General features: G+C 72.1%; 1 protein-coding gene across 1 annotated transcript; it reads right to left on the bottom strand.

The window, feature by feature from the left end:
• Positions 1-868: 868 nt before the first annotated feature.
• LOC311181367 (mucin-5B-like) lies at positions 869-25177 on the bottom strand (the record flags this gene model as incomplete). The annotated part of the gene is made up of 59 exons (XM_084249792.1): positions 869-1067; positions 1401-1509; positions 1609-1654; positions 1774-1896; positions 1984-2070; positions 2341-2457; positions 2668-2705; positions 2795-2899; positions 3109-3283; positions 3432-3463; positions 3639-3739; positions 3824-3893; positions 3964-4142; positions 4214-4424; positions 4560-4746; positions 5036-5286; positions 5506-5677; positions 5815-5984; positions 6115-6742; positions 6803-8056; positions 8108-8464; positions 8579-8872; positions 8978-9184; positions 9344-10018; positions 10133-10555; positions 10616-10855; positions 11309-12784; positions 12975-13448; positions 13569-13885; positions 14014-14211; positions 14300-14343; positions 14463-14607; positions 14697-14825; positions 14988-15144; positions 15258-15497; positions 15705-15884; positions 16360-16473; positions 16549-16687; positions 17052-17203; positions 17311-17411; positions 17529-17584; positions 17962-18217; positions 18463-18589; positions 19297-19391; positions 19675-19839; positions 20070-20207; positions 20465-20534; positions 20639-20758; positions 21031-21169; positions 21294-21411; positions 21539-21664; positions 21944-22145; positions 22678-22784; positions 22948-23038; positions 23116-23230; positions 23303-23564; positions 23684-23734; positions 23826-23882; positions 24838-25177. The coding sequence occupies 59 exons, from the start codon at positions 25175-25177 to the stop codon at positions 869-871; spliced, it is 12951 nt and encodes a 4316-aa protein (XP_084105918.1).
• Between the last annotated feature and the right edge of the window lie 1022 nt (positions 25178-26199).

The following is a 26199-nucleotide window of genomic DNA, read 5'->3' as shown; positions in this document are numbered from 1 at the left end:
AGTGCCCACTGCAGGAGCCCAGACCCCCCTCACTGAGCACCCAAGCTCCCCTCGGGAGCTGGGGGCCCTGGCCAGCCCCCGGGGGCGGTCCTCCGCAGGGGCAATGTGCTGCCACCCCAGGAGCAGAGCAGCCTGAGGACCCACAGCGACCGGGGCAGACCTTTGCACCCCAGGCATCTCGACCAGCGCCGGGCCCAGCTCGTTCACCCTGCCTGTCCTTATGGGTCCGGCGTCGGGCCCTCAACTCGGCTGGTACGTCTGCTTTGTGCAGGCTGGGGCCTGAGCAACTGCAGGTGCCCCTGGCTCGGCTCCTGCACCCCCAGCTCGGCTTCCTCTCTGGTGACGCGTTTGAAGCCAACAAGGGCAGCGTCTGTCCGGGTCTGGCTGGCTCCCCGACCCGCCCCGCTCCCGGCAGGTGGTGGCTGGGCGCAGGGCTCCCGACGGCGCCATGAGGAGGCAGGACGGGGTGAACACATTGCTCAGCGTTTTATTTGCTACGCGGTCGAGCTCGCATAAGCACCGCGGGTGCCGGCCCCAGGCCTGCCCGCGCCGCCTGCACTGGCCACTCCGGACAGGCCTCCACTGGCTGTGGGAGCTGGTGGGTGGTGCCCCCGCCCCGGGCTGGGGGCTGGCAGGGACCCTGCCGCCTGTGGTGTGGAGCCAGGCTCCAGAGAGGCCCTGACATGGGGCCGGGGAGGCAGGCATTGGGGTCCTGACGGGGCCCTGCAGGCAGCTGGAGGGGCTCAGGGCAGGGTCCCGGCCGGCTCCCCTCAGACTGACCCTGGCAGGGTGGGCCGCTGCGGACCCTGAGGTTGGCCTCAGCTGGGGAGGTGCGCGGGCCGGGACTGGTGCCGGGCAGCGGCGGCCGCTAGCGTGTGAGGAAGGGGGTGCCGTCCTCGGGGGCTGCGGGCAGGCAGGACGGGGTGCAGCTGCACTCATCCACGTGGGTGTAGCTGTGCTGGACGGTGGTGCCGTTGGGACAGTGCAGCGTCGCCACCGCCGCGTGGACCCTGGTCTCTTGGCAGCAGGTGCACTGGCGCTGCATGACCCGGGCCTCCGGGGAGTACCTGCGGCGGCAGCGCCCGCGCCCCCGCCTGAGTGCCGGGCCTGGCTCTGCCGCCCCGGGGTCTGGGGCCCTCGGGGCCACGTCTCTCCCGAGCACCCCCGGTCATCCCCCTCTCCCCCAGGCTGGCTTCTCAGACTTGCTGGCCACAGCCGGCCCCTCCTCCGGGCACTCGCCTGTCCTCGCGCCCCTCCGGCTGCCTCCCGGAAGCCCAGCCCCTGCCTGGCCCTGCTTCCTGCAGGTGGAGCTGGGCCCCCTTCCCTCCTTGCTGCCACGGGGGGGGGGGCCCCCAGCTCAGGCGACGACACCCCGGAGGGCGAGTGGGCGGGCCACTCACTTGGACATGCCCGGGCAGGGGCCCTCGCAGAAGGGCATGTTGACCGCGGTCTGGCTGGTGCAGTCCCCCACCCTCAGGACCGTCATGCTGGCCTGTGCCTGGCAGGTCTCTGGGGGGACAGGCGTGGCTGTTCAGGGTGGGGGTGGGTGGCTCCCCGCAGGCGTGGCTGGGGGAGACGAGCTGGAGCAGGGGGTGGGCCTGGACTTACCCTCGGGCTCACAGGAGTAGCAGCAGCCGGATTTCCTGAGGGTGCCCTGCGGGGCGAGAATGCTGGGCTGGGGAGCCGGCCGGGCGGTGGGCGGGGCGTGGGGGGCGAGACCTCCTGGGCGGCCCGGTCAGCCGCGGAGCTGTACAGGCAGAGCCCAGCACATACCCTGCAGACGGACACGTCCGGGCAGGACGCGGGCCCGGGCGTCAGCACGTAGAGGCCGCCCTCGGCCACGCAGCGGTACACGGTGCAGTTGTCCGCGAGGCTGTTGACCCAGGTCTGGCCGGGCTGAGGTGCGAGGAGGGGTTATCCGCTAGGCCCGGCGCGCCCGCCGGGGGTTTCCGGGGCAGGGGACCGGGAGCCAGGCCCCCTTACCTGGACCAGCTGGCCGTCGGGCGTGATGCAGGCCTTCTGCAGGCACTGCTCGCAGCACTCTCCGGGCACCGCGGTGTGCTCAAAGCCCTGGGGGCACGGGGCGTCAGCTGCGCCCGAGCTCAGCACCCAGGCCCGCCTCCTGCCCTGGCTGCCCCTGCTCGGAGCCCGTGTCCTCCCCGGGGCTGTTGTGGCAGAAGCTCCCCGCCCCGTTGCTCGTTCTGGGTCTGCTGCCTGTGGCGCCCGCGCCCTCCCCGCCCGCGTCCTCTGGCGGAAATCAAGGCGGCCGTGCGGGCTGAGCCGCGACCCCCCCACCCCCGCCTGGCCACGGCCACGGGCCGCCCTCGGGGCCGGGCTCACCGGGCGGCAGGTGGAGACGCAGGCGTCCTTCGTGCACTGCACGACCGGGGCCCGGGTGCCCATGGCCAGGCAGGTGCAGGTGTGGCAGGGGACATCCGCGGGGAAGGTGGTGCCGACCTGCGGGGGGCACTCAGGGGCAGCCGGGCGGAGCCACAGCCCCACCAGGCTCGTAGCAGAAAGGGGCATCCGTGCCGCCCTTGTCCCCACCCAGACCCGAGTCCCCAGGCCCTGCTTTTGTGGCCAGAGGGGGCAGTGGCCTGGGGCACACGGGGCTGCGCCAGCCCCCACCGTCCCCGCCCGCCCCGGGCCAGGCCGCACAGCCCTTACCCCGTAAACGAAGCCGTTGTACTCGCACAGCTTGGGGCCTGCGGGGAGATGGGGGCTGAGCGCCCGCGCCCCAGCCCGGCCCAGCCCCGAGAGCCCCCAGCCCCGAGAGCCCCCAGCCCTGGCTCACGGCAGGTGAAGGCAGGGCAGCACTGGTCGTCGTCCCGCGTGCGGACCAGCTCCTCCCCGGGCCCGCACTCCGGGGGGCTCTGGGGGCAGGTGGAGGTGTTGCAGACTGCGGGAGAGGGGCCGTCAGGGCGCCGCCCTCCCCGGTGCTCCCCGCGCGTCGTCGCCCCGTGTTGGAGCCAGAGATTATTTTCCCGGGGGGCCGGCCGCTGTCCACCCCAGTGCCCTCACGGTCACCCCATAGTCTGCCCCTCCGACCCCCCGGCCGGGCACCCACCCGCCGTCCCCACCCTGCTGCCGCCCGGGGCCAGGGCTCACCACACAGCGTCTCTGGGCAGCAGGTGGCCAAGGGCCCGGTCGCCGGCACGAAGCCGGGCTGGGCACATTTCGGGGGTGGGCCCGGGGCCTCGCAGCGCACGGGCTGGCACTGCACCGCCATGGAGTGGGGCTCGCACACGCAGTCCTGGCAGTCGCTCACCCACCGCTCTCCGGGCTGCAACACACCAGGTCGTGTCCCCAGGGTCCCCGCCCGTGCCCCGCCCCAGGCTGCGGCCAACGCAGGGCGCCCCCCGGGGCCGCAGGGACAGGCACCCCCTCCCGCCCAGGGGCACGGTGGGTAGCAGGGGGGCGGGCCCACTCACTAATCTGGGGAGTCCGTCGGGTCCCACACAGGCTGGAAGGAAAAGAGCAGCAGCTCGCCGGGTGCTGGGGCCGCGCGGAGGCCTCAGGCTGCAGCAGCGCTTGTCCCCGGACCCCCCAGCCCTCCCCCCGCGGGGCCGCCCCGGGCCTCGAGGGGCACGGAGGGGGCTCTGTGCTGGTGCCCGGGGCCGGCAGGGCGGGGCGCTTACGGCACTGGGGCACACACAGGCCCGTGTGTGTGTCGAGGAGGAGCTGGCCGTCCGGACAGAAGCAGCCCTCCACCTGCGCGGTGCTCTCGGGGGCTGGGGCCCTGCGGGGGCAGTCCACGCGTCACGTGGGGGTGGGGCCCTGTCCCTCCCAGGCCCCCGGCCGCCCCCCTCCCTCTGGGCCTCACCTGGAGTCGCAGGTCCTGGGCTGTGCGGGCCCGCAGGGCTTGTACACCTTCCCCGGGGGGCAGGTGAGGTCTGGGGGCGCAGAGAGGGGTGTCAGGGGCTGGAGGAGCTGGGCCCGCGCCAGGCGGCCACCCCCACTCACCACACAGCCCGTGGGTGGCGTTGCGCCAGTCGCTGCAGACGCCCTGGGCCCGGCAGAGCGCCGCATAGACCTCCAGGCTCTGGCACGGGTGGGTGGGACGCGCCACCCCGCAGCTCTCTTTGACGCAGGCGTTGAAGAAGGGGCCGGGCGGGACGAGGGGGTGGCATTCGGCGAAGAGCCTGCAGGCGGGGCTGGTCAGAGGCCGTGGGCGTGCCGGGGTGGCGGGGGCTTGGGGGTGGGGTGGACTCACTGGCTCAGCAGCAGCTCACAGACAGGTGGGGCGGGGCACGGGCTGGTGGTGGGCACCGGGAACGTGCTCCTGGGGCTCGGGCTGGGCCGCACCTCGCAGCCCTCCCTGCTGCTGTCAGGGACCAGCCAGGTGGCGGCCATGTCCCGGCAGCTGGAGGCCATGGTGCCGTCCTGCTGGCGGCAGTCGTCCCCCTGGTTGTTGGTGCAGGTGCCTGGGGAGCGAGGGCCAGAGCTGACCCTGGGCCCCGCCGGCTGCCCTCTGGCCCACCAGGGCTTGCGGGCTCCCGGCCCCACGGTCGCCTCTGGTGGGCGGGGCCGGGGGCGCAGGGGCCACGCGCCCCACTCACCGCACTGGCCCTCCGTGTTGTAGCTGAAGCGGCTGTAGGACAGCTGGATCTGGAACGTGTGCCCGTTGAAGCTGATGCTCACGCCGGCGGCCATGATGTCAAGGGCCATGGCGGCGGCCTCCCGCTGGGACACCTTCACGCCGGCCTTGCTGAAGTCCTGGCTCACCCGCACTCCGTTGAACAGGATCTAGGGCACGGAGGAGCCGTAAGAGGGACACTGGACACAGGCTGGCCTTTGGGGCCCTCCTGGGCACCCTCACCCTGGAGCACCGATGCCCCTTGGGGCCTGGGCCCAGCTGCCTGCGCCAGGCATCCGCTGGGGGCACCCCAGGGGCCCCCTGCCTTGAACCTCGCCCTGCTGGACCTGTCGCAGCATCCGCGGTGCCCATCCCACTGCACAGCGCCTTCGGGCTGCCCTTGGGCTGGGCTGCACCTGCCGGGCACACCCTGGGGGTGGGAGGGGCCGCACCACTCACCAGGCCCTGGTCCTGCCTGCTGCCCGTGGTGGTGAGGATGACCTCCTGGGACGCAAAGTGGATGATGATGGCGCGCGGGCAGTGGGTGGCGTGTGTGGCGGCCTTGCAGTAGTGGTTGTCCAGGAGCACCATGAGGTTCCCGTAGCGAGGGGAGATCTCCCGCAGGAGGATGCTGGTGCAGTTGTCCGAGTAGGAGTAGGCGGTGCCGTCGAAGGTGGAGTAGTTGGAGCCCCCCCAGCCTCTGCAGATGCCTGTGGGGGACAGTGGCGGCATCACCTAGCACCCCCAGAAGTGGGTGCAGGGGCACCCTCGGGACAGGGGCTTCAGATCACCCAGGGCCTGAACCCCTCGCAGCAGCACATCAGGGGAGCCAGAGGGCGGCTGAGCCACAGCAGGGCAGACAGTGGGGGCCGGTGCGCGGGCCGGGGGGGGGGGGGAGTGTGCCTGGCCCCGCCGCCGTCCGCACTCACACTCGCACTCGTAGTGGTAGGCGCACGGCTTGTCCTCGGGCCACATTTTGATGGGCAGCTGCCCGCTGGCGCAGATGATGCTGTCCACGGGCTCGGGCTCCAGCAGGGTGATGTGGTTGTGACCCTCACACCTGGCCACTGTGCAGTTCTCCAGGGTCCAGGTCTCGTTCACCTGCCAGAGCAGAGGTGCTCGCCGGTGGGCCCCGCAGCCCGGCCCCCGCAAGGGCCCAGACCCCGCAGGGCCCCCGTCCAGCCCCCGCCCCTATCCCGCCCCATCCGGCGCGGCCGGGGGTGAGGGGATGGACACACCTGCCGGGGAGGGATGAGCAGGTCACAGCCCGAGACCGGGGTGGTGGGCTGCCGCGTGGGGGGCGAGACCGTGGGGCAGGCCCCCGGGAAGCGGTCCAGCTCGCAGTGCTGGTTGCAGACGGCGTAGAAGCGGCAGCCGGCCGCGTCCGTCCTGTTGTAGACGATGTCCCCTGCGAGGCCCACGCCGTCAGCCGGGTGGGCGGGGGAGCAGCGGGCGGGCCCAGGAGGCCCCAAGCAAGGGGCACGGGGGGACCCTGGTGGGCCGGGATGGGGCCCGGGGACACAGGGAGTTTGACTCACCAGGAGAGAAGAGGGACCCAAAGGCCTGGCAGAAGCAGGGTGTGGCCGGGCTGGGCGGCAGCGTGCGGGAGGTGGCCAGGCTCCCCCAGGGCGGGGTGGGCGTGGCCGTGGGGACAGTGGGTGCCGGGCTGGTGCAGGCCGGGGCGACCTCGCAGCACAGCAGGCGCACCCGGTAGTTGTGGCAGAAGTGCTGCGGCCCCTGCTGCTCCCGGTTGCGGCACACCAGCCCCAGGCTCGCGTTGCAGACCACCACCTGGCCCAGCGCTGCCAGGGCCGCGTCCGGGGCCTGCTCCGAGCGGCACTCGATGGCCTGGGGGTGCGTGCAGACGTGGTGGCCGGCAGCGCGAATGACCGCCAGGGTCTCGAAGTCCCCGTCATCGGGGTCGGGCGTGGGGTAATCCTCGTCGAACCAGTCCGTCCACGTGCAGCGAGGCTCACAGACCCCACGGGTGGGAGTGGCTGCCATGGCCATGCCAGAGACAGGCGTGGTGGAGCTGGGGGCCAGCGAGGTGCCGAGGGTGTGTGTGGTGCCAGGGGTCTCGGGGGATGCAGATGAGTGGGGAACAGTGACCCTCCTGGTGGGCCCAGGGGAGGAGGTTCCAGTACCGGCGGTAGGGGTGGTGACCCTCTGGGTGGTCCCGGGGGAGGAGGGTCCGGTGCCGGGGGTGGTGACCCTCTGGGTGGTCACGCGGGTGGAGGGTCCGGTGCCAGGGTTGGTGGTGGTGACCCTCTGGGTGGTCACGGTGGAGGAGGGTCCGGTGCCGGGGGTGGTGATCGTCTGGGTGGTCTTGGGGGAGGAGGGTCCGGTGCCAGGGGTGGTGACTGTTTGGGTGGTCCCGGGGGAGGAGGGTCCGGTGCTGGGGCTCTTGATCCTCTGGGCAGTCACGGGGGAGGAGGGTCCGGTGCCAGGGGTGGTGGTGGTGACCCTCTGGGTGGTCACGGGGGAGGAGGGTCCGGTGCTGGGGCTCTTGATCCTCTGGGCAGTCACGGGGGAGGAGGGTCCGGTGCCGGGGGTGGTGACTGTCTGGGTGGTCCCGGGGGAGGAGGGTCCGGTGCTGGGTGTCTTGATCCTCTGGGCGGTCACAGGGGAGGAGGGTCCGGTGCCAGGGGTGGTGGTGGTGACCCTCTGGGTGGTCCCGGCAGAGGAGGGTCCGGTGCCGGGGGTGGTGACCGTCTGGGTGGTCACGGGGGAGGAGGGTCCGGTGCCAGGGGTGGTGGTGGTGACCCTCTGGGTGGTCCCGACAGAGGAGGGTCCGGTGCCGGGGGTGGTGACCGTCTGGGTGGTCCCGGGGGAAGAGGGTCCGGTGCCGGGGGTTGTGGTGGTGACCCTCTGGGTGGTCCCAGCAGAGGAGGGTCCGGTGCCGGGGGTGGTGACTGTCTGGGTGGTCACGGGGGAGGAGGGTCCAGTGCCAGGGGTGGTGGTGGTGACCCTCTGGGTGGTCCCGGCAGAGGAGGGTCCGGTGCCGGGGGTGGTGACTGTCTGGGTGGTCACGGGGGAGGAGGGTCCAGTGCCAGGGGTGGTGGTGGTGACCCTCTGGGTGGTCCCGGCAGAGGAGGGTCCGGTGCCGGGGGTGGTGACTGTCTGGGTGGTCACGGGGGAGGAGGGTCCAGTGCCAGGGTTGGTGGTGGTGACCCTCTGGGTGGTCCCGGCAGAGGAGGGTCCGGTGCCGGGGGTGGTGACTGTCTGGGTGGTCACGGGGGAGGAGGGTCCAGTGCCAGGGGTGGTGGTGGTGACCCTCTGGGTGGTCCCGGCAGAGGAGGGTCCGGTGCTGGGCGTGGTGACTCTCTGGGTGGTCACGGGGGAGGAGGGTCCAGTGCCAGGGGTGGTGGTGGTGACCCTCTGGGTGGTCCCGGCAGAGGAGGGTCCGGTGCCGGGGGTGGTGACCGTCTGGGTGGTCCCGGGGGAGGAGGATCCGGTGCCGGGGGTTGTGGTGGTGACCCTCTGGGTGTTCCCGGGGGAGGAGGGTCCGGTGCCAGGGGTGGTGGTGGTGACCCTCTGGGTGGTCCCGGCAGAGGAGGGTCCGGTGCCGGGGGTGGTGACCGTCTGGGTGGTCACGGGGGAGGAGGGTCCGGTGCCAGGGGTGGTGGTGGTGACCCTCTGGGTGGTCCCGACAGAGGAGGGTCCGGTGCCGGGGGTGGTGACCGTCTGGGTGGTCCCGGGGGAAGAGGGTCCGGTGCCGGGGGTTGTGGTGGTGACCCTCTGGGTGGTCCCAGCAGAGGAGGGTCCGGTGCCGGGGGTGGTGACTGTCTGGGTGGTCACGGGGGAGGAGGGTCCAGTGCCAGGGGTGGTGGTGGTGACCCTCTGGGTGGTCCCGGCAGAGGAGGGTCCGGTGCCGGGGGTGGTGACTGTCTGGGTGGTCACGGGGGAGGAGGGTCCAGTGCCAGGGGTGGTGGTGGTGACCCTCTGGGTGGTCCCAGCAGAGGAGGGTCCGGTGCCGGGGGTGGTGACTGTCTGGGTGGTCACGGGGGAGGAGGGTCCAGTGCCAGGGTTGGTGGTGGTGACCCTCTGGGTGGTCCCGGCAGAGGAGGGTCCGGTGCCGGGGGTGGTGACTGTCTGGGTGGTCACGGGGGAGGAGGGTCCAGTGCCAGGGGTGGTGGTGGTGACCCTCTGGGTGGTCCCGGCAGAGGAGGGTCCGGTGCTGGGCGTGGTGACTCTCTGGGTGGTCACGGGGGAGGAGGGTCCAGTGCCAGGGGTGGTGGTGGTGACCCTCTGGGTGGTCCCGGCAGAGGAGGGTCCGGTGCCGGGGGTGGTGACCGTCTGGGTGGTCCCGGGGGAGGAGGATCCGGTGCCGGGGGTTGTGGTGGTGACCCTCTGGGTGGTCCCGGGGGAGGAGGGTCCAGTGCCAGGGGTGGTGGTGGTGACCGTCTGGGTGGTCCCAGGGGAGGAGGGTCCAGTGCCTGGGGTGGTGGTGGTGACCCTCTGGGTGGTCCCGGCAGAGGAGGGTCCGGTGCCGGGGGTGGTGACCGTCTGGGTGGTCCCAGGGGAGGAGGGTCCGGTGCCGGGGGTTGTGGTGGTGACCCTCTGGGTGGTCCCAGCAGAGGAGGGTCCGGTGCCGGGGGTGGTGACTGTCTGGGTGGTCACGGGGGAGGAGGGTCCAGTGCCAGGGGTGGTGGTGGTGACCCTCTGGGTGGTCCCAGCAGAGGAGGGTCTGGTGCCAGGGGTGGTGGTGGTGACCCTCTGGGTGGTCCCGGGGGAGGAGGGTCCGGTGCCAGGGGTGGTGGTGGTGACCCTCTGGGTGGTCCCGGGGGAGGAGGGTCCGGTGCCGGGGGCGGTGACCGTCTGGGTAGTCCCGGGGGAGGAGGGTCCGGTGCCAGGGGTGGTGGTGGTGACCCTCTGGGTGGTCCCGGGGGAGGAGGGTCCGGTGCCAGGGGTGGTAGTGGTGACCGTCTGGGTGGTCCCGGGGGAGGAGGGTCCAGTGCCAGGGGTGGTGGTGGTGACCGTCTGGGTGGTCCCAGGGGAGGAGGGTCCAGTGCCAGGGGTGGTGGTGGTGACCGTCTGGGTGGTCCCGGCGGAGGCGGGTCCGGTGCCAGGGGTGGTGGTGGTGACCCTCTGGGTGGTCACGGGGGAGGAGGGTCCGGTGCTGGGTGTTTTGATCCTCTCGGCGGTCACGGGGGAATAGGGTCCGGTGCCAGGGGTGGTGGTGGTGACCCTCTGGGTGGTCCCGGCAGAGGAGGGTCCGGTGCCGGGGGTGGTGACCGTCTGGGTGGTCCCAGGAGAGGAGGGTCCGGTGCCGGGGGTTGTGGTGGTGACCCTCTGGGTGGTCCCAGCAGAGGAGGGTCCGGTGCCGGGGGTGGTGACTGTCTGGGTGGTCACGGGGGAGGAGGGTCCAGTGCCAGGGGTGGTGGTGGTGACCCTCTGGGTGGTTCCGGCAGAGGAGGGTCCGGTGCCGGGGGTGGTGACCGTCTGGGTGGTCCCGGGGGAGGAGGGTCCAGTGCCAGGGGTGGTGGTGGTGACCCTCTGGGTGGTCCCAGCAGAGGAGGGTCCGGTGCCGGGGTTGGTGACTGTCTGGGTGGTCACGGGGGAGGAGGGTCCAGTGCCAGGGGTGGTGGTGGTGACCCTCTGGGTGGTCCCGGCAGAGGAGGGTCCGGTGCCGGGGGTGGTGACTGTCTGGGTGGTCCCGGGGGAGGAGGGTCCGGTGCCAGGGGTGGTGGTGGTGACCGTCTGGGTGGTCCCAGGGGAGGAGGGTCCAGTGCCAGGGGTGGTGGTGGTGACCCTCTGGGTGGTTCCGGCAGAGGAGGGTCCGGTGCCGGGGGTGGTGACGGAGGGTCCGGTGCCGGGGGTGGTGACCGTCTGGGTGGTCCCGGGGGAGGAGGGTCCGGTGCTGGGCGTGGTGACTGTCTGGGTGGTTCTGGGGGAGGAGGGTCCGGTGCCAGGGGTGGTGACCCTCTGGGTGGTCACGGGGGTGGAGGTTCTGGTGCCGGGGGTGGTGGTGGTGACCCTCTGGGTGGTCCCGGCAGAGGAGGGTCCGGTGCCAGGGGTGGTGACCCTCTGGGTGGTCACGGGGGAGGAGGGTCCGGTGCCGGGGGTCTTGATCCTCTGGGCGGTCACGGGGGAGGAGGGTCCAGTTTCAGGGGTGGTGGTGGTGACCCTCTGGGTGGTCCAGGCAGAGGAGGGCCCAGTGCTGGTCGTGGTGACTTTCTGGGTGGTCCCGGGGGAGGAGGGTCTGGTGCCAGGGGTGGTGACCCTCTGGGTGGTCACGGGGGAGGAGGGTCCAGTGCCAGGGTTGGTGGTGGTGACCCTCTGGGTGGTCCCGGCAGAGGAGGGTCCGGTGCCAGGGGTGGTGACCCTCTGGGTGGTCACGGGGGAGGAGGGTCCAGTGCCGGGGGTGGTGGTGGTGACCCTCTGGGTGGTCCAGGCAGAGGAGGGCCCAGTGCTGGGCGTGGTGACTTTCTGGGTGGTCCCGGGGGAGGAGGGTCTGGTGCCAGGGGTGGTGACCCTCTGGGTGGTCACGGGGGAGGAGGGTCCAGTGCCAGGGTTGGTGGTGGTGACCCTCTGGGTGGTCCCGGCAGAGGAGGGTCCGGTGCCAGGGGTGGTGACCCTCTGGGTGGTCACGGGGGAGGAGGGTCCAGTGCCAGGGTTGGTGGTGGTGACCCTCTGGGTGGTCCCGGCAGAGGAGGGTCCGGTGCCAGGGGTGGTGACCCTCTGGGTGGTCACGGGGGAGGAGGGTCCAGTGCCGGGGGTGGTGGTGGTGACCCTCTGGGTGGTCCAGGCAGAGGAGGGCCCAGTGCTGGGCGTGGTGACTGTCTGGGTGGTCCCGGGGGAGGAGGGTCCGGTGCCAGGGGTGGTGACCCTCTGGGTGGTCCCGGGGGTGGAGGGGTGGGCCTGGCCGGGAGTCTTGGACCCCGGGAGTGGCCCCCTGGTGGTGCTGGCCGTGGGCCAGGTGGCGGCCGGCGTCCCGGGGCAGTGGCTGTCGTCGCAGCAGAGCACACGCACCTGGTAGTTGAGGCACATCTTAAAGCTGCCGGCCTGGTCTCGGTTGCGGCACACAAGCCCCTCCTCCAGCCGGCACTGCACGACCTGGCCCAGCCGGTGCAGGGGCTCTCCCGGCCTCGACTCTGCCCGGCACTCCAGCTCCACGGGCCGCTCGCACACTGCCCCGCCGGCGGTGCGGATGTTGTCGTAGGTCTCGAAGTCACCCCCAGAGTCCCCCGGCTGCGGGAAGCTGCTGTCCAACCAGTCTGACCAGGTGCAGCGGGGCTGGCAGGCCGTGGATGTGCCCGTTGGGGTCACGGAGACTGACGTGGGGCCAGACGTGGGCTGGGCTGACGTCTGTATGGGGCCTGGGGGCGAGGTGGCCAGGCTCCCTGAGGACCGGGTGGGCATGGCCGTGGAGGCGGTGGTGGTGGCCAGGCTGGGCGGCAGCGTGCGGGTGGTAGCGCGGGTGCGGGGCGCCAGGCTGGTGTGGATGGTGGGGCCGGTGGGGCTGGCTGCTGTGGGCGTGCCAGGGCTGGGTGTGGGCCGGGGGGTTGGCCGGGTGGCTGGGCTGCTGGGGCAGTGGCGGACATCGTCGCAGCAGAGCACACGCACGTTGTAGTTGAAGCACATGCTGAAGGGCCCCTGCTGGTCTTTGTTCCTGCAGACCAGCCCGGTCTGCAGGCTGCAGGTCAGTACCTGCCCGATCTGGTCCACGCTCACCTCGGGGTAGCTCTCCGCGCGGCACTCTATCTTCTGCGGCGTCGCGCAGATCCTGCCCCCAGCCGCCCTGATATTCTCGTAGGTCTCCACGTCCCCCCCCTTGACCCCCGAGCTGGGGAAGTCTGTGTCAAACCACTCTGTCCACTCGCACTTGGGCTGGCAGTTGGTCGAGCTCTGGCCAGTGGTAGCCTCCGTGGTGGCTGCTGATGTGGTCCCTGTGGTGGCCTCTGCGGTGGCCTTTGTAGTGGCCACTGATGTGGGCCCTGTGGTGGCCGCTGTGCTGGCTACTACTGTGGACCTTGTGGTGGCCACTGATGTGGTCCCTGCGGTGGCCGCTGTGGTGGTCTCAGTCCCTGGTGTCGACTCCGCCCTCCATGTGCTGGTCTCAGTGTGTGAGGTGGGTGGCCGGCTCTCAGTACTGCCGGTTGAGCTCTTCTGCTGGGCTGTCCCCAGGGGTGTGGTGGACATCCCCACCGTAACAATTGAAGGGGTTTGCTCCCGCGAGGTGAGCCCTGTCGTCCCCTGTGTGGTTTCCTGTTGGGGAAGGATAGTTAAGGCCCTGTTGGGGGTGCCTGGCTCCCTAGGCCCAGGAGAAGTGGCCCTCCCGGGGGTGGACATCACCATCCCGCCGGTGTGGCTGGGGCCTGGGGACATCAGCCCCGTCGAGAGGACAGGGGTGGCTGTGGTGCTGCCCGGGGAGCACCCGTTGCCCCCGGCTACTCACCGGCCAGGTCCCCGGCACTGTGGTCAGAGGCGTGGAGGGTGAGACGGTGCTGGTGGTCACGGCGCTGGAGGCCCCGCGGGTGAAAGGGCTGGCCGTGGGCGCCGTGGCCGTGGGCTGCTTGCAGTGCTCAGCGCTGCAGCACAGCACCCGGATCCTGTAGTTGAGACACATCTTGAACAGCCCCGGCTGCTCCTCGTTCCTGCAGATCAGGCCCACCTTGGGGTCGCAGTGCACGTGCTGGCCCAGCTCGGCGGGCGTCTGGCCAGGGAAGTTCTCCGCCTGGCACTGGATGTCCCATGGCTGCTCGCACAGGACGTGCCCGGCGCCCCGGATCTTCTCGTAGGTCTCCATGTCCCCCCCGGCCTCCTCGGACTTGGGGTAATCCTCGTCAAACCACTCTGTCCAGTGGCAGCGGGGCTGGCAGGGGGTGGTGCCCGGGGCCGTGGGGCTGGCGGTCCCCAGGGTGCTGATCGCCTTGGACGACATAGAGGGGGTGGGGGTGCTGGTGGCTGGGGTGGCCCCGGGGGTGGTGGTGGTGCCGCCTGGCGTGGGCGGGGACGGGGAGTGGGGCGTGGGGGTGGCTGCGCAGGGGGCCAGCTCGCAGCACAGCACCCGCACCTCGTAGTTGTGGCACAGCGGGGGGTCCTGCTCGCTGTTGCGACAGGTCAGCCCCAGGGCCGGGTCGCACTCCACCTTCTGGCCCAGCGCCCCCAGGGGTGTGTCCGGCAGCAGCTGCGCGCGGCACTCGAGGCCGGCGGGGGCCGGGCAGACGCGGAAGCCCAGCTCGCGCAGCCTCGCCAGGGTCTCCACGTCCCCGCCGCCCGCGCCGGGCTGGGGGCGGCCGCTGTCGTACCAGTCGGACCAGCTGCACAGCTCGCGCACGCACACGGTGGTGGGGACGGGCGCCGAGCCTGCGGGCGGGCGGGTGCCGTCAGCCGCCTCGGCCGCTCGCCCGGGGACCCCCGCCCCCGGCCCCGGCGGGCCGCACCCCGCGCCCGGCTCCTCCCTCCTCCAGCGGCGGGGCCAGGCGCAGGCTCACCCGCTGAGGGGGGCGGCGCCGTGCCGGTGGTGAAGGTGAAGGGCGTGGTGGGCGGCAACCTGGGGCAGTCCACGGCCGTCCGGTGGATTGTCCCGTTGTCCCCACACACGGCGACCAGGCACCCCCCGAGCCCGTCAGTGGTGTTGTAGACGATGTCCTGGTAGCCGTAGGTCCTGCCCTCGTAGGTGCACCTGCAGGCTGGGGTAGCGCGGGCTCCCCCCGGTCAGTGCTGCCCCCGCCCCGCCCACCCGGCCCGCGCCCCCAAGCACAACCGGCCCCTCCTTACCCTCAAGGCTGTGTGTGCACTGGAGGCCTCTGGCGGTGCAGGCACTGGAGGGAGAGGGGGCAGCCGAGGGACTGGGGTGGGCCCCAGCCCGGCACCGCCCGCCCTGCTCTGTGCTCCACTCGGCCCCTCGCCGGCCCGGCCCCTCCCGCCCCGGGCCCCTCACCAGCGCTGGCAGTTCTCTGCCGTGGGGACCCTCGCGCCCACTTCATAGTAGTCGCCGTCCTCGCTGTAGCAGCCGCACTGGGCCACGCACTGCATTTGGTCCTCACTGAAGAGCGGCTTGCTGGCTGGGCACTCTGGGTAGCAGCCTGGGTGGGCACAGGGCAGGGCGAGGACTCAGCAGGGTCCCGGGGTGTTCTGGGGGGCCTTGCGGCTGCCCTGCCAGCTGGTCCCTCACCTTCCAGGCCGGGCAGGTCCATCAGGCAGTGCCCACTGGGGTTCCGGCAGGTCCGCATGCAGGGCGCCCCGCAGGGCCGGTAGTGCCACTCGCACTCCCCTTGCGGGTTGTAGTAGTCGCAGAACAGGGCTGTGCGCAGAGCTCGGGGTCAGCCTGCGGGGCCCTGGGTCAACCCCGAGGCAGGCAGGCCCCTCCGCCGACTTGCGGCCTCACTCCTGGGCCCTGCCCTCTCTTGCTGTCCTGCAGGGCTCCACCCGCACCCCGCCCCAGCCCCGCGGACGCCCGACTCACGGCAGATGTCGGGGGTGCGCCAGGCCACGCACACGCCCACGTCGTGGCAGGCCTGGGCGTAGGCGGCCACGGCCGTGCAGAAGCACTCGCAGTCGCCGCCCAGGTCGCAGGCGCAGGCGTCGCTCACGCAGGCCTCGTAGTACCCGGCCGGCTCCACCTGGGGGCAGAGGCCGCGGTTTCCCGGAGCTCAAGGCCAGCCCGGGCCCCTGCGCGGCCCCCTGCGGGCCCCGCTGCCCCCCGCCCCCCCCTGCCCCGGGGCCGGGGACACACGTGGGCGCGGCAGGCGGCGAAGGCGGGGCCGTGGATGACGCTGCACTGCTTCTGCGCCCAGGAGCGGCGGTTCGGGTGGACGCTGCAGGCGTCCTGGGGGGCCGGGGCGTCGGGGCAGGACGGGGAGAACTTCCAGCTGTTGCCGAACTCCAGCGCGTCGCCCACCACGGACAGGCTGCGCGTGGTGAAGTCGTTGGCCGCGTTGTCGTCGAAGTTCCCGCACAGCCCGCAGACCCTGCCCTGGGGGACACGGGCGGTGGGAGCGCCGTGAGGGGCCGGGGCCTGCAGGCGTGGGCAGGTGGGGGGTGGGCAGATGTGCCGGCAGCGGGGCAGGAGCGGAGGGGCTTGCGCCCCCGCCGAGCCTCAGCCGAGAGCAAACGGCGGCTTTTCTGTCAGCAGCAGGCACAGCCCTTGGCCTGTCCCTTTAGGGCCCATGAGCACCCTCACCTTGTAGTCCTGCTCCAGCCGGATGAACACGCTGGTCTTCCGGTCCCAGGCCACGAGCAGGCCGCTGCGGGTCTCCACCACCAGGTAGATGCCCATGAACCGGACCCTGTAGGGCAGGTCTCCGCCAGGGCCCCTCTGCACCACTTTGTGGGTCCCCTCGTGGAGGATCAGCTCGTAGCTCTGCGGGGGCACACCGGGGTTAGGGGCCGACAGTAGGGCCAGGCTGAGGCTCCGGGCTGCTCAGGCCAGGCTGGCCAGGAGGGTGGGGTGCTCCTGGTGCCCTCGGTGGACATGGGGCTGCGCAGGAAGCTGGGAGTTGGGAGGCTTGGACAAAGTTGGGGCCGGCGCAGCAGAGGCTGGGGCCCCAGCGCTGGGCCAGGGCCCACGTGGGATGCAGACTCAGCCAGCCCCTCCAGCCAGGGCTGGGCCCTGCTACCTCCCGAGGGCAGCACCCCCAGCAGCGCTCTGCCCTGGGCCCTGGTGCCCTCTGTCCCAGGTGGCCTGGGCTCTGTGTTTTGCTGGACGTAGTGACGCCTTCTAGCGAGACTGGTCACCCGAGTCCACAACAGGTGTGTCAGGACGGCCAGGTCACAGCGGGGCTGGGGTGCCGGGGGCTCCAGCCGAGAGGCAGGGGACACTCCTGTAACCCGCTCACCCCCAGGAAGATCTTGATGGCCTTGGAGCAGGTGACGCCCGTGGTGCCGCAGGGCACGTTCTCGGTGACGATGCGGAAGGTCCCATTGGACGCGCCGCTGCCCCCGCAGTGGTCCTGGGTGGAGAGGGCACAGCTGTGCGGGTGGCCCCTCAGCCCCGCGCGGGAGTGGGCGCGGGGAGGGGCGCATACCTGGGCCAGTGTGTACTCGCAGCTGCCCTCGAAGCTGTAGCGCTGGCCATCAAAGGTGATGACGTGGCCGCCCCCATAGGCCACGCAGGTGCCCAGGCAGGGCTGGTGGCTGCACTCCCACTTGCGGTTCTTGCATTTGCTATGAGGGGACACCAGGGGGTGCCCCGTTTGCCGGCCCGCGCTCCTCATAGTTGGGGTCCCCAGTGGCCCTCCCGCTGGAGAAGGGGGCGCAGTGTGGGCTGGCACAGCCGCCCCTCCCCCCCGCTGCCGTCACCGTCTAAGGCACCTGAGCAGCGGGCTGGTGGACCGGCCCTCCGCTGGAGGCTAGCCCTGGGGTGCCGTCTGGAGGACAAACAGGAGCCCTTAGCTGCCCAAGGGTGGGGCAGTGCTGCCTCAGCTGCGCCTTGCAGCCTCCCGGTGACGCTGGCTCCGGCCTCCGGCCTGCGACGAACCAGCCGCCACTCTCCGCCACCCCTCCTGCCACGCCCGGGCCCTGCACCCACCAGGTGTTGCAGTCCACCCTGATGGTCTCGCCCGGCCGGTAGCTGGCCTCGTTGTGCCAGCAGGGGCAGTCCTCCGGGGCCACGCAGCCCCCGCTCCCGTCGGACACCAGCCCCGGGGGGCACACGCAGCCGGACACGCAGTCGGTGCTGAACTGTGGGCAGGAAGTTGCCGTCAGGGGGCCTATCCCCCGCCGGACCCTGGACACCAGGAACAGAGGGGCACCCAGGGGCGTGGCGGCAGTGCCTCCCCGGAACTCACACAGCCCACGTCCAGCGTATGGCAGCTCCTGAGGCACTCGGCCCCGTGCGTGCCCGCAGAGGCGTTGCTGCAGTTCAGGTACACCATGGGGGGCTGACACCCTGCGGAGGGAGCTTGTGGGAGGGGTCCTGCAGAGCAGGGGCGTCGCGGCGGGGGCAGAGCGGGGCGGAGGGCGGGGCGGGCGGGGGGCGAGGGCGGGAGGGCCGGGCAGGGCGTACCCACGCTCTTCTGCTCCGCGGCTCCCAGGCAGTTGAGCTTCCCACTCGCACACGAGCTAGGACAGAGGAACAGCCGCGCCTGGACCTCTGTCCGTCTGCCCACCCCAGACCTCACCCGAGCTGCGTAAGGTGACGACAGCGCCCGCTCCCGGGCCTGCTGAAGGCCCTCGCCCGGCAGCCCCAGGGCTTATGGCACCGTGTGCAGGAAGGCGGTGCGGGCTGGGCCAGGAGGACCGGCTGGTAGGTAAGGGGCCGCCATGACGCGGGGTGGGAGGGCTGGTCCGAGGAGAGGGCTAGGCCGGGGTCGGAGCAGGATGGGGGCCTGGGGCGGAGTCCGGGCGAGGGAGGGGCGCCGCCCCCGTCCTCCTTGTGGGCCCCACGGTGCAAACAGTCCCCGGCCAGGACAGGGGTCCCGCTTTCTGAGCGCCCTCACCACACCACGCCGTTGTCGTGCACGACCTCCCCGGCGGCCACCGTGGAGCCGCGGAAGTAGCAGGGGCAGGCCTCAGGGGGCACGCAGATGCCTTTTTCGTCCAGGAAGGTGCCCGAGGGGCAGGTGCAGCCGTCCACTGGCACGAAGGCCACGCCGCAAGTCACGTCCGCCTGGCTCAGGGCGCGGCAGGTGGGCTGGCAGCGGTCCACCACGTAGGCGTAGCTCTGCGACTTGGGGCAGCTGCTCGTGTACTTGGCTGGGGGCGGGGAGGACACTCAGCTGGCTGGCCGCGTCGCCATCCGGCCTGGCTCTGCCGCGGGTGCGTCCAGACTCGATTTCCCCTTGGGGCCCCAAGCACCACGAGAGCACAAAGCTCTTGCTTGGACTGAGAAGGGTGGGTACGGGTGCTCCCAGGACCACCCCCAGCACGCCCGGCCCGCAGGCCCCACGTGGGTGGTCAGTGGGGTGCGGGTGCTCCCGGGCCCCCCGCGGGGCACTCACTGCAGACGCCGTCCCTCCAGCCGTCCAGCAGCACGCCCAGGGCGGCGCAGGCGCGCACGTAGGAGGACAGGGCCGCGCACATGCAGTCCTCGCTCTTCTCGCAGTTGCAGGTGTCGAACATGCAGTTCTGGGGGCGGGGGGGCGGTCAGGGGCCCGGCCTCCAGGGCCCCTCCTCTCCTGGGAGCCCCACCCCACGAGGGCAGCAGGAGGCGTGTCCCCGGCCACCAAAGGAGCCCTGGGGCCAGCTGGCAGGCAGTGCAGGGAGGAGGGGCCACAGGGGGATGGGCCGTGTCCAGCACAGGTTCCAAATGGTCACTCTGGTTGGGGCGTGGCGGCCAGGAGGTGGCGAGATGGTGCATAGGCTGAGCAGGCAGGTGCTGGCAGAGCTGGGGTGCACGTCCCCACAGTGGGCAGCAGGACACACCCTCCCAGGACAGGAGTCACTTTTACTGGGGCCTTTGGGCTTCCGGAAGGGTGGCCGCTGGGCCACTGGCTATGGGCTGGACTGTGTCCAGAAAGAGGAGCTTGCCCCACCCCTCGGCCACTGGGACAGGACCTTCTTGGAAATCAGGCCTTGCCGTGTGCTAGGTTCCGGCATGGAGGGCTGGGGGTGATGCCAGCCTGTAGCTGCGGGTCTGGACCCTGCCCCAGAGACCCAGCACCCATGCAGTGTTGGCCCCTAGCATGCAGGGTGCAGCCTGTCCAAGGGCCAGCCTGGCGGGGGCTGGGGGAGGGTCAGGGTGCTGTGGCAGCCCCTGTGCGGGGCTGTGGGGAGGCGGGGAAGGAGCCTCTGCCCTGGGCAGCCCCTCCCGCCCGTTCCGCCCAGCGGCTCACCGCGTGGAAGGGTGTCGGGGAGAGCAGGGAGTGGCAGGCGGAGAAGGCGCCCGTGGGGTCGGTCAGCAGGGAGCACCAGTGCTGGGCGTAGTTCTCTGGGGGCGAGGGGGCAGCGTCAGGGGCGCCTCAGCGCCTCTCCTCCCCCTGCATACCCTGCCCCTGCCTCTGCTCAGGACACGCGTCCTGTCCTGGGAGCGCTGGAGCGGGCTCTGCTCTGCCGGGGCCGGAGGACGTGCTTCCTGTAGCAGGCGGCACTGACCTGCCTGCCTGACCCCCCGCCCGCCTGCACCCCTGACTCTCTGGGCCCCGGAGACATGAAGCCCCTGAGCCGCCGCTGCTCGGGCCGGCACGAGGCAGCCAGGGCCCAGGAGGGAGTACCGTTCTCCACGCTGAGCGCGCAGGGGTCCTCGAAGCCGTTCCGGACGTCGGGGCAGGTGGCCTGCGTCTTCCAGCTGTTGGCGAAGGCGGCGGCCGTGCCCTCCACCACGCCGCTGAGCGTGCGGAAGTCGTCGGCCCGGTTCTGGTTGAAGTTCCCGCAGAGCCCTGGGGGCGGGGGGTGAGCGGGGGTCAGCAGGCCGTCCAGCGTCCGAGGCACTGCAGCCCCTCCAGCACCACCCACGGTCGCCTGGCCCTGAGCCTCAGCCCAGGATTTTGGTTCCAGAACCATCTACAGGTGAACCCTGGTGGGTCTCAGCCCCCATCCCGCTAAGTGACGGCAGCAGTTCCCCGGGGGCGCCCCCTGCCTCCCTGGCTTGCAGCCCAGCCAGCCTCACCACACGTCTGGCCTCTGTGGACGGGCTCCAGCCGGATGTACACCTGCATGAGGGGCACCAGCTGCACTTGCAGCTGCAGCCCGAGGCCCGTCTGCACCAGGACGAAGAAGGACGTAGGCTGGAAGATGGTCATGTTGGCTGGGAGGGGGGCGGGGGGAGCCGTCAGAGATGGCTGGCAGCTGCACGGCCACCCTGCCCCAGGCCCCAGGTCGGGAGGGGGTGCTGAGCGCAGTGGGGATGGGCAGGAGGCGGGGGCGGCCAGTTCCCAGGGCCGTGGAGGGGCCGCTGACGCCGGATAGGCAGGCGGGGGGCCAACAACGGGATATTCTGCACCTGCCCAGGCCACAGAGAGCTGGCGAGGGCAGCGTGGCTGGTGGGCGGGTGGGTGTGCACACCTGCAGACACAGGCAGATGGGTGTAGATGGAGTTCAGGAATACCCCTCCGTTGGCCTGGATGCGGATGGCCTGTGGGGGGCAGCAGGTCAGGTAGGAGACGCTCCCGGGGCTCCCCCGTCCACCTCTGCCCTCCGCTGCCTGGGGCGCGGGCAGGCCCCCCAGTCTGCACTCACCGTGTCCCCGCCGCGCAGGCTGAGCGTCACGGCCCTCAGGCAGGTCTCGCTGTCGGTCAGCCCGCACCTGCGCAGCTCGGCCAGCACCGAGAAGGCCTCCAGCCCCTTCTCTGCACAGTTCTGATCAACAAAGCCCACCGAAGCCTTGGCACGGGAGCCCCGACGTAGGCAGATGGCAGCCTGGGGGTGCCCGGGAGCCATGGAGGGTGGAGGTGGGCGAGGGGCCACCTGTGACCTCAGGCATCTCCTCTCAGAGCCTGGGCCTGACCCCCCAGCGTGAGCCTGGGGGCCTTCTCAGCCTGAGACCTGGGGGGGGCGCCACCTGCTCTCGTGGCATCACTGGGGGACCCTTTGGGGCAAAAGGGGCAGCCCTGCCCGGGCCCACACAGCACCTTGGCCAACACGTAGCTGCAGTCCCCGTGCACGTCATACAGCTTCCCGTCGAAGGTGGACACATGCGAGCCGCCCTGCACAGAGCAGGTGCCAGGGCATGGCAGGTCCTGGCACTGCCAGCGCCCCCCGGAGCAGGTGCTGGGGTGAATGCAAGGGGTGCCGTCAAGGGACGTGCGCCAGCCAGCAACAGCCCCGCGGGGCGGCCACACACGGCACCCCTCTGGGGCGGGCCCAGGGAGGTGGCCCCTCGGGGCGGGCCTACCAGGAGCGGCAGTTGGCAGTGAAGGACTCCGCCGCGGTGTAGGTGCGGCCTCTGTGCGAGCAGGGGCACCGCTCCAGGGGCACGCAGCCCGCGTGGCCCACGTCGTCCAGCACCGTGCCTGGGGGTGCGCACGGGTGAGCCGAGGCCGGGCTCTAGCTCCTGAAGCCCGGTGACCAGCGGCCGCCCTGGGGGGTGGAAACTAAGTTCCTAGGGAGGGGGCAGTGCCAGAGGCCAGGGGGACCTGCCTGGGGGGCAGAAGCAGCCGTCCACACAGTGGTCCTCGCAGAGCTGGCTGCGCTCGGGATTGGAGCAGGTGTCAGCGCAGGGCGAGCCGCACTCCTGGTGCTGCATGCCGGGCGGGCACGTCTGGGCTGCAGAGGGACATGCTTGCCTCAGCCGCCACCGGGCCCACAGCGGGCAGGGGCACTTCAGGTGCTCCCCCCGCGGCCCAGGCAGCCCCCTGGCACCCCTGTACCCGCTTGTCCTTTCCCGGTACCCAGCCTCTGCGCTCCCACCCGCCCTCTCCGCCCCACCTGAGCCGCGTCCCCGCCTGGGTGCTGGTGTCCTGCCCGGGACTTCCCCTCCCAGCGCCCCCCCCCGGGCCCTGGCGGGGTGTCAGGGTGAGGTCCGGGCCCTGTGGGGGCACTCACGGCAGAGGTCAGGGCTCCTCCAGCTCTGGGGCTGGCCCCCCGCGTGGGCGCACTGGCGGGAGTACTCGGCGAAGGTGGCGCAGGGGCATTCGGGGCAGCGGCAGAGGTCCTGGGTGCAGGCGGCCACGTACACCTCGGGGTCCACCAGCGCGTGGCAGAGGCTGAAGGCTGGGCCAAGCAGCGTGCGACGGCACACGCCCTCCTGGGGAGCACAGCACACCTGTGACCCTACCCAGCGCCTCCAGCCCGCCCCGGCCCACCCCTCCTGGGTCCGGCCATACCCCCCACCCCTCAGGCCCTCCAGCCAGCTGCCCCCTAGCCGACCCCAGCCCCTCCTGCTGACTTGAGCTGCCCTGGGCTTGGCCTGGAGAGGGAGCCAGTCCTGGGCTCCTGCCCAGCCAGGGCCCTGCCGTGGGGCCGGAGAGGCACGAGGTGGAGAAGGCAGAGGCCCCGCGCGCCCCAGCCCCGCTCCAGAGGGCAGTGCCGGGTCCTGTGCCCCTCTGGGGTGGGGCTGCTCGACTGCTGGGGCTCCAGGGTCCTCCAGTTAGGGATGGTCTCCTTGCCCGGGCTCCCCAGCGCCCGCGCAATGGCCTGTGTGTGGTGTGTGGGCATTCCTGGGGGCACTCAGGTGGCGAGGGCGCAGGGCGGAGACCGAGTGCTCACGGCCGACCCCCGTGCGCACCCCAGAGAGGCTCTGCCTCCAGCCTCCCCGCCGGGGGTGGGGCGGGGCGTACCCTGTCCGTGCAGTTTTCGGGGGGCAGGGGCAGGACGTCGGGGCACTGCTCCGTGGGCCCGTCCAGCTTCTGCAGGTTTCCAAACTGCAGGGGGGTCAGCCTGGTGTCTGTGGGAGGAGGGGCTTGGTGTGGGCGAGGTCCGGGGCGGGGAGACCCCGGCTCCCTGCGGAGTCCTGGAGCACCCCCCCACCCAGCTCCTGCGTCACCTGGTGGCCGCGCTCTGCCCCTGGCAGACTGCCCGGCACCTGCCCGCGGCGGGGTGGCACTCACTGTGCGCGTAGAGCTCACGGACGGCCGGCTGCCCGTTGAAGTCCCCACACAGGCCGCAGGTCTGGTTGGCGTACTTGGGGTTGAGCTCCAGCTGCGGAGAGCGGCAGTTCAGCCTCCTGCCGCGGGCAGCGCGGCCCCAGGGAGGGGCGGGCAGGGGGAGATCCTCACCAGGGCGAAGTCCTTCCCGTTCCACATGAAGGTCAGCACCAGCCGGATGTCCACCCTGACGTAGGCGCTGCTCTGCTCCACCAGGATGCCCGCGCGGCTGTAGGGCAGCTCCTCCCTGCATGGCAAGTTCCAGTCCTTCCCTGCCAGGCCCGCCCCGGACCCGCCCGGAGCCCCGGCAGCCGCTCACCGCCGCCCGTTGACCAGGACGGAGCCGTTGGAGGCCTCCAGCACCAGCCCCTGGGTCTTGAGGACGACGTGGGTGATGGTGGGCTGGGCGCCGTCCAGGCCGCGGCGCAGCTGCACGTTGAAGTCCTCGTAGGCGGCCCCGCAGTGCGCGGAGAACACGTAGTTGCAGCGGCCGGGGAAGCGGAAGACGTCGCCGTCGAAGGTCTTGTAGTGGAAGTCGCCCCAGGCGCTGCACACCCGGCCGTGGTGCGCGGGGTTCAGGGCTGCGGGAGGCGGGTGCGGGCTGCCTGGGCGCTGCTGTCGCTGCTGTGCCCGCCTGGCTCCCTGCAGCCGCCGGGCCCCAGCCTGCCCCTCCCTCTCCCCCGCGGGGGTGTCCACTTACGGCTCAGGATGGGGGCGGCCACGGTGGGGGGGGCGAAGGCCACGCTCTGGGCTGCGGAGGGCAGGCAGGTCACGCCGGGACCCCACGCAGGTCCACCCCACCGCCAGGACCCCCCCCCAGGGCCCCCGGACCCTGCACCTACCAAAGCCCATATGCTTCTGGGCCACCCAGTGCTGCTGCTGCGATCTGCCCTGGGTCCCTGTGAGAGGGGACGTGAGGGCTGAGGGGCCTGGCCGGGCGGCCCTGGCTGCGGCTGGGGCAGGTGGGCAGCCCGGGCTCCCCGGTGCTCTGAGGGCCAGGCCCAGCTTGGGTGGCTCCGGCAGGGAGCAGACCCACAGGCAGCCAGGCACCCGGTGGGGGAGTGGGAGAGGCCGGCGCTGGCACCGCTGACCCCTCCGCCTTGGACAGGGCCTCCCCCCGCCCCGCGCTCGTCCCTCGGGGAAGGACAAAGACTGGCTTTGTTGGGGACAAGGAGCGCCAGGGAGGCCCTCGGGTGTGACTTAGCAGAAACCCAAGACAAGCACCTCGCCAGGCCAGGGTAGGGCGCCCGGGATGCCCGCGTGCCCTCGTCCCGCGCGGCCGGGCCCTGCCCTGCTGCATGATGGACAGGGAGCTGAGCCCCCAGGGCCCTCGGGCGCCAGCCGGCCCCTTGCGCTCGCTGGCAGTGGGAGGGGGCCCGGGGGGGGGGGGAGGTGGCAGCCTCCTCTCGGGCCTCCCCAGCTGACAGGCCGCAGGGACTGGCAGAACCCGCCCTCCAGCTCGCCCCCCCAGAAGCTGCTCTGCTGTTACCCCACCCAGACAGCACGCGTGACCTGGCTGGGCCCACCCGCCCGCCCAGGTGTGAGGCCACCGGCCGGTGTCCAGACAGGTGCCCTCTGCCGTGACCTGTCCCTGAGCCGGGGGCTCCAGCGTCACCACCAGCAGCTCCCTGCCCGGCGCCGGCTCCTCCTCGAAGACCCTGCTTGGGCCCAGCCCGCTCCCCTATGGGGGCTCCACCTGGGAAACTCCCTATGGCATCTGTGCCGGGCACACACCCCCAAACCCCAAGTGCCAGTGGTGGGGGCCGCTGCGGCCGTCAGCACCCCAGCACCCCCGCCCCAGCCCTGCCCGTTCTCCAGAAAGGCAGCTTGGGGCAGAGGCTCGGGGGGTGCCACCAGCCTGGACCTGGCGGAGGCTCAGGAGCAGGTGGGGCGGCATGGCCAGCAGCAGCGCCCGGCAGGCCAAGGGGTTCCCCGATGTCCAGCGCTCCCGGCCCCGAAATGAAGTAGGGAGGAGCCGCAAGCTGCGGGGTGGCAGCACCCCAGGGTGGCCTTGGTGGGTGGCCGACTGGCAGGACCCGTCGGGGCTGCCCCGCAGGGCCCCTCTTGGTGCCCACCGTCCAACCCTGAGGCCCAGACCCTGGGGCATGTCCTCCAGGCCCCCTGTGGTGCCGGGCGGCGTCCGGGCGGGCGGGCTGGGCAGGAGGGGTGCCCGCCGTGACCAGGGCTCGCCCATCCTTACCTGCCCTCTGCACACAGAGCAGGACCGCGAGGGCCCAGGCGGGCGCCCAGCGTCGGCTCCAGGAGCCCATCCCGGCAGGGTGCTGTGTGGCAGGAGGGCGGTCCGGGCCTGGGGGCCTGGGCTTATGTAGCGGGCGGCGTTGGCCAGGAGCCGGCCCGGGGCCCCTGGGGCCCTGCCCTTTCCCCTCCTCCCGCCACGTGTGTGCGCGCCCTCGGGGAGGGGCCGCGGCCGGAGGAGGAAGGATTTACGGCCCACAGCCCCGGCCAGAGGCGGAGACCCCGGCCCCCAGCAGCCTCTGAGAACCCTGGAAGGGGCTGGGCCTGCCCGCGGGGGGCCAGGAGGGAGGGGCTGGGCCCTTCCGAGCAGAGCCCTGGCAGGGGCGGCGTGGGCTGGGGCCGGGGGCTGGGCAGCAGCCCCTGCCGAGCTGGGGGGCGGGGGCCCAGCAGGGACAGGTGTCCATGCAGCCATGTGCCCCAACAGGCTGGGGGGCTCGGCCCTGTCTCTAAGTGGGGGCCTCGAAGACGCCGCTCCCCCAGCTGCTCTGGTGGATTTCTGGGGGTCCATGTGGCAGTGCTTCCCCTCTGCTCACACAGCCCCACGCTTCTCCCCTTCACGGGGGCCTGGGCGTGGCCCCTGGATGACTTGGGGGGCCCCTGGATGACAAGGTGACTTGGGGGGCTCCCCTCCCATTCGCCGTTCTGAGGATCAGTTCCCGGAACTGGAGTTGCTGCGGCAAAGGGGCCGCTGGGGGCTGCGGGTCCCCTGTGGGTTCCTGTGGACGCCGGGCCCCGGGGGCAGGGCGGTCTCGGCACAGCTGCGCCCCCCCACCCCACCCTTGCTGCCCTTCCCAGGCTGCAGGTTCCCTGGGCTGGGGGTCCTTGGGGCCTCCAGGGTTCTCTGTGGAGGGACGTCCCTCGAGGATGGGGCGGGGACACGCAGGTTGTGGGGTGCGGGGCCCCCTGAGCCAGAGGCGCCCCCGGGCAGGGCTCTGTCTGCCGACCCTGGCACACAGTGGG

This window comes from Talpa europaea (genome assembly GCF_964194135.1).
Source record: "Talpa europaea genome assembly, chromosome: 1".
Taxonomy (NCBI): domain Eukaryota; kingdom Metazoa; phylum Chordata; class Mammalia; order Eulipotyphla; family Talpidae; genus Talpa; species Talpa europaea.
The sequence above is the reverse complement of the archived record's forward strand: the minus strand, read 5'-3'. Positions and strand labels throughout refer to the sequence as shown.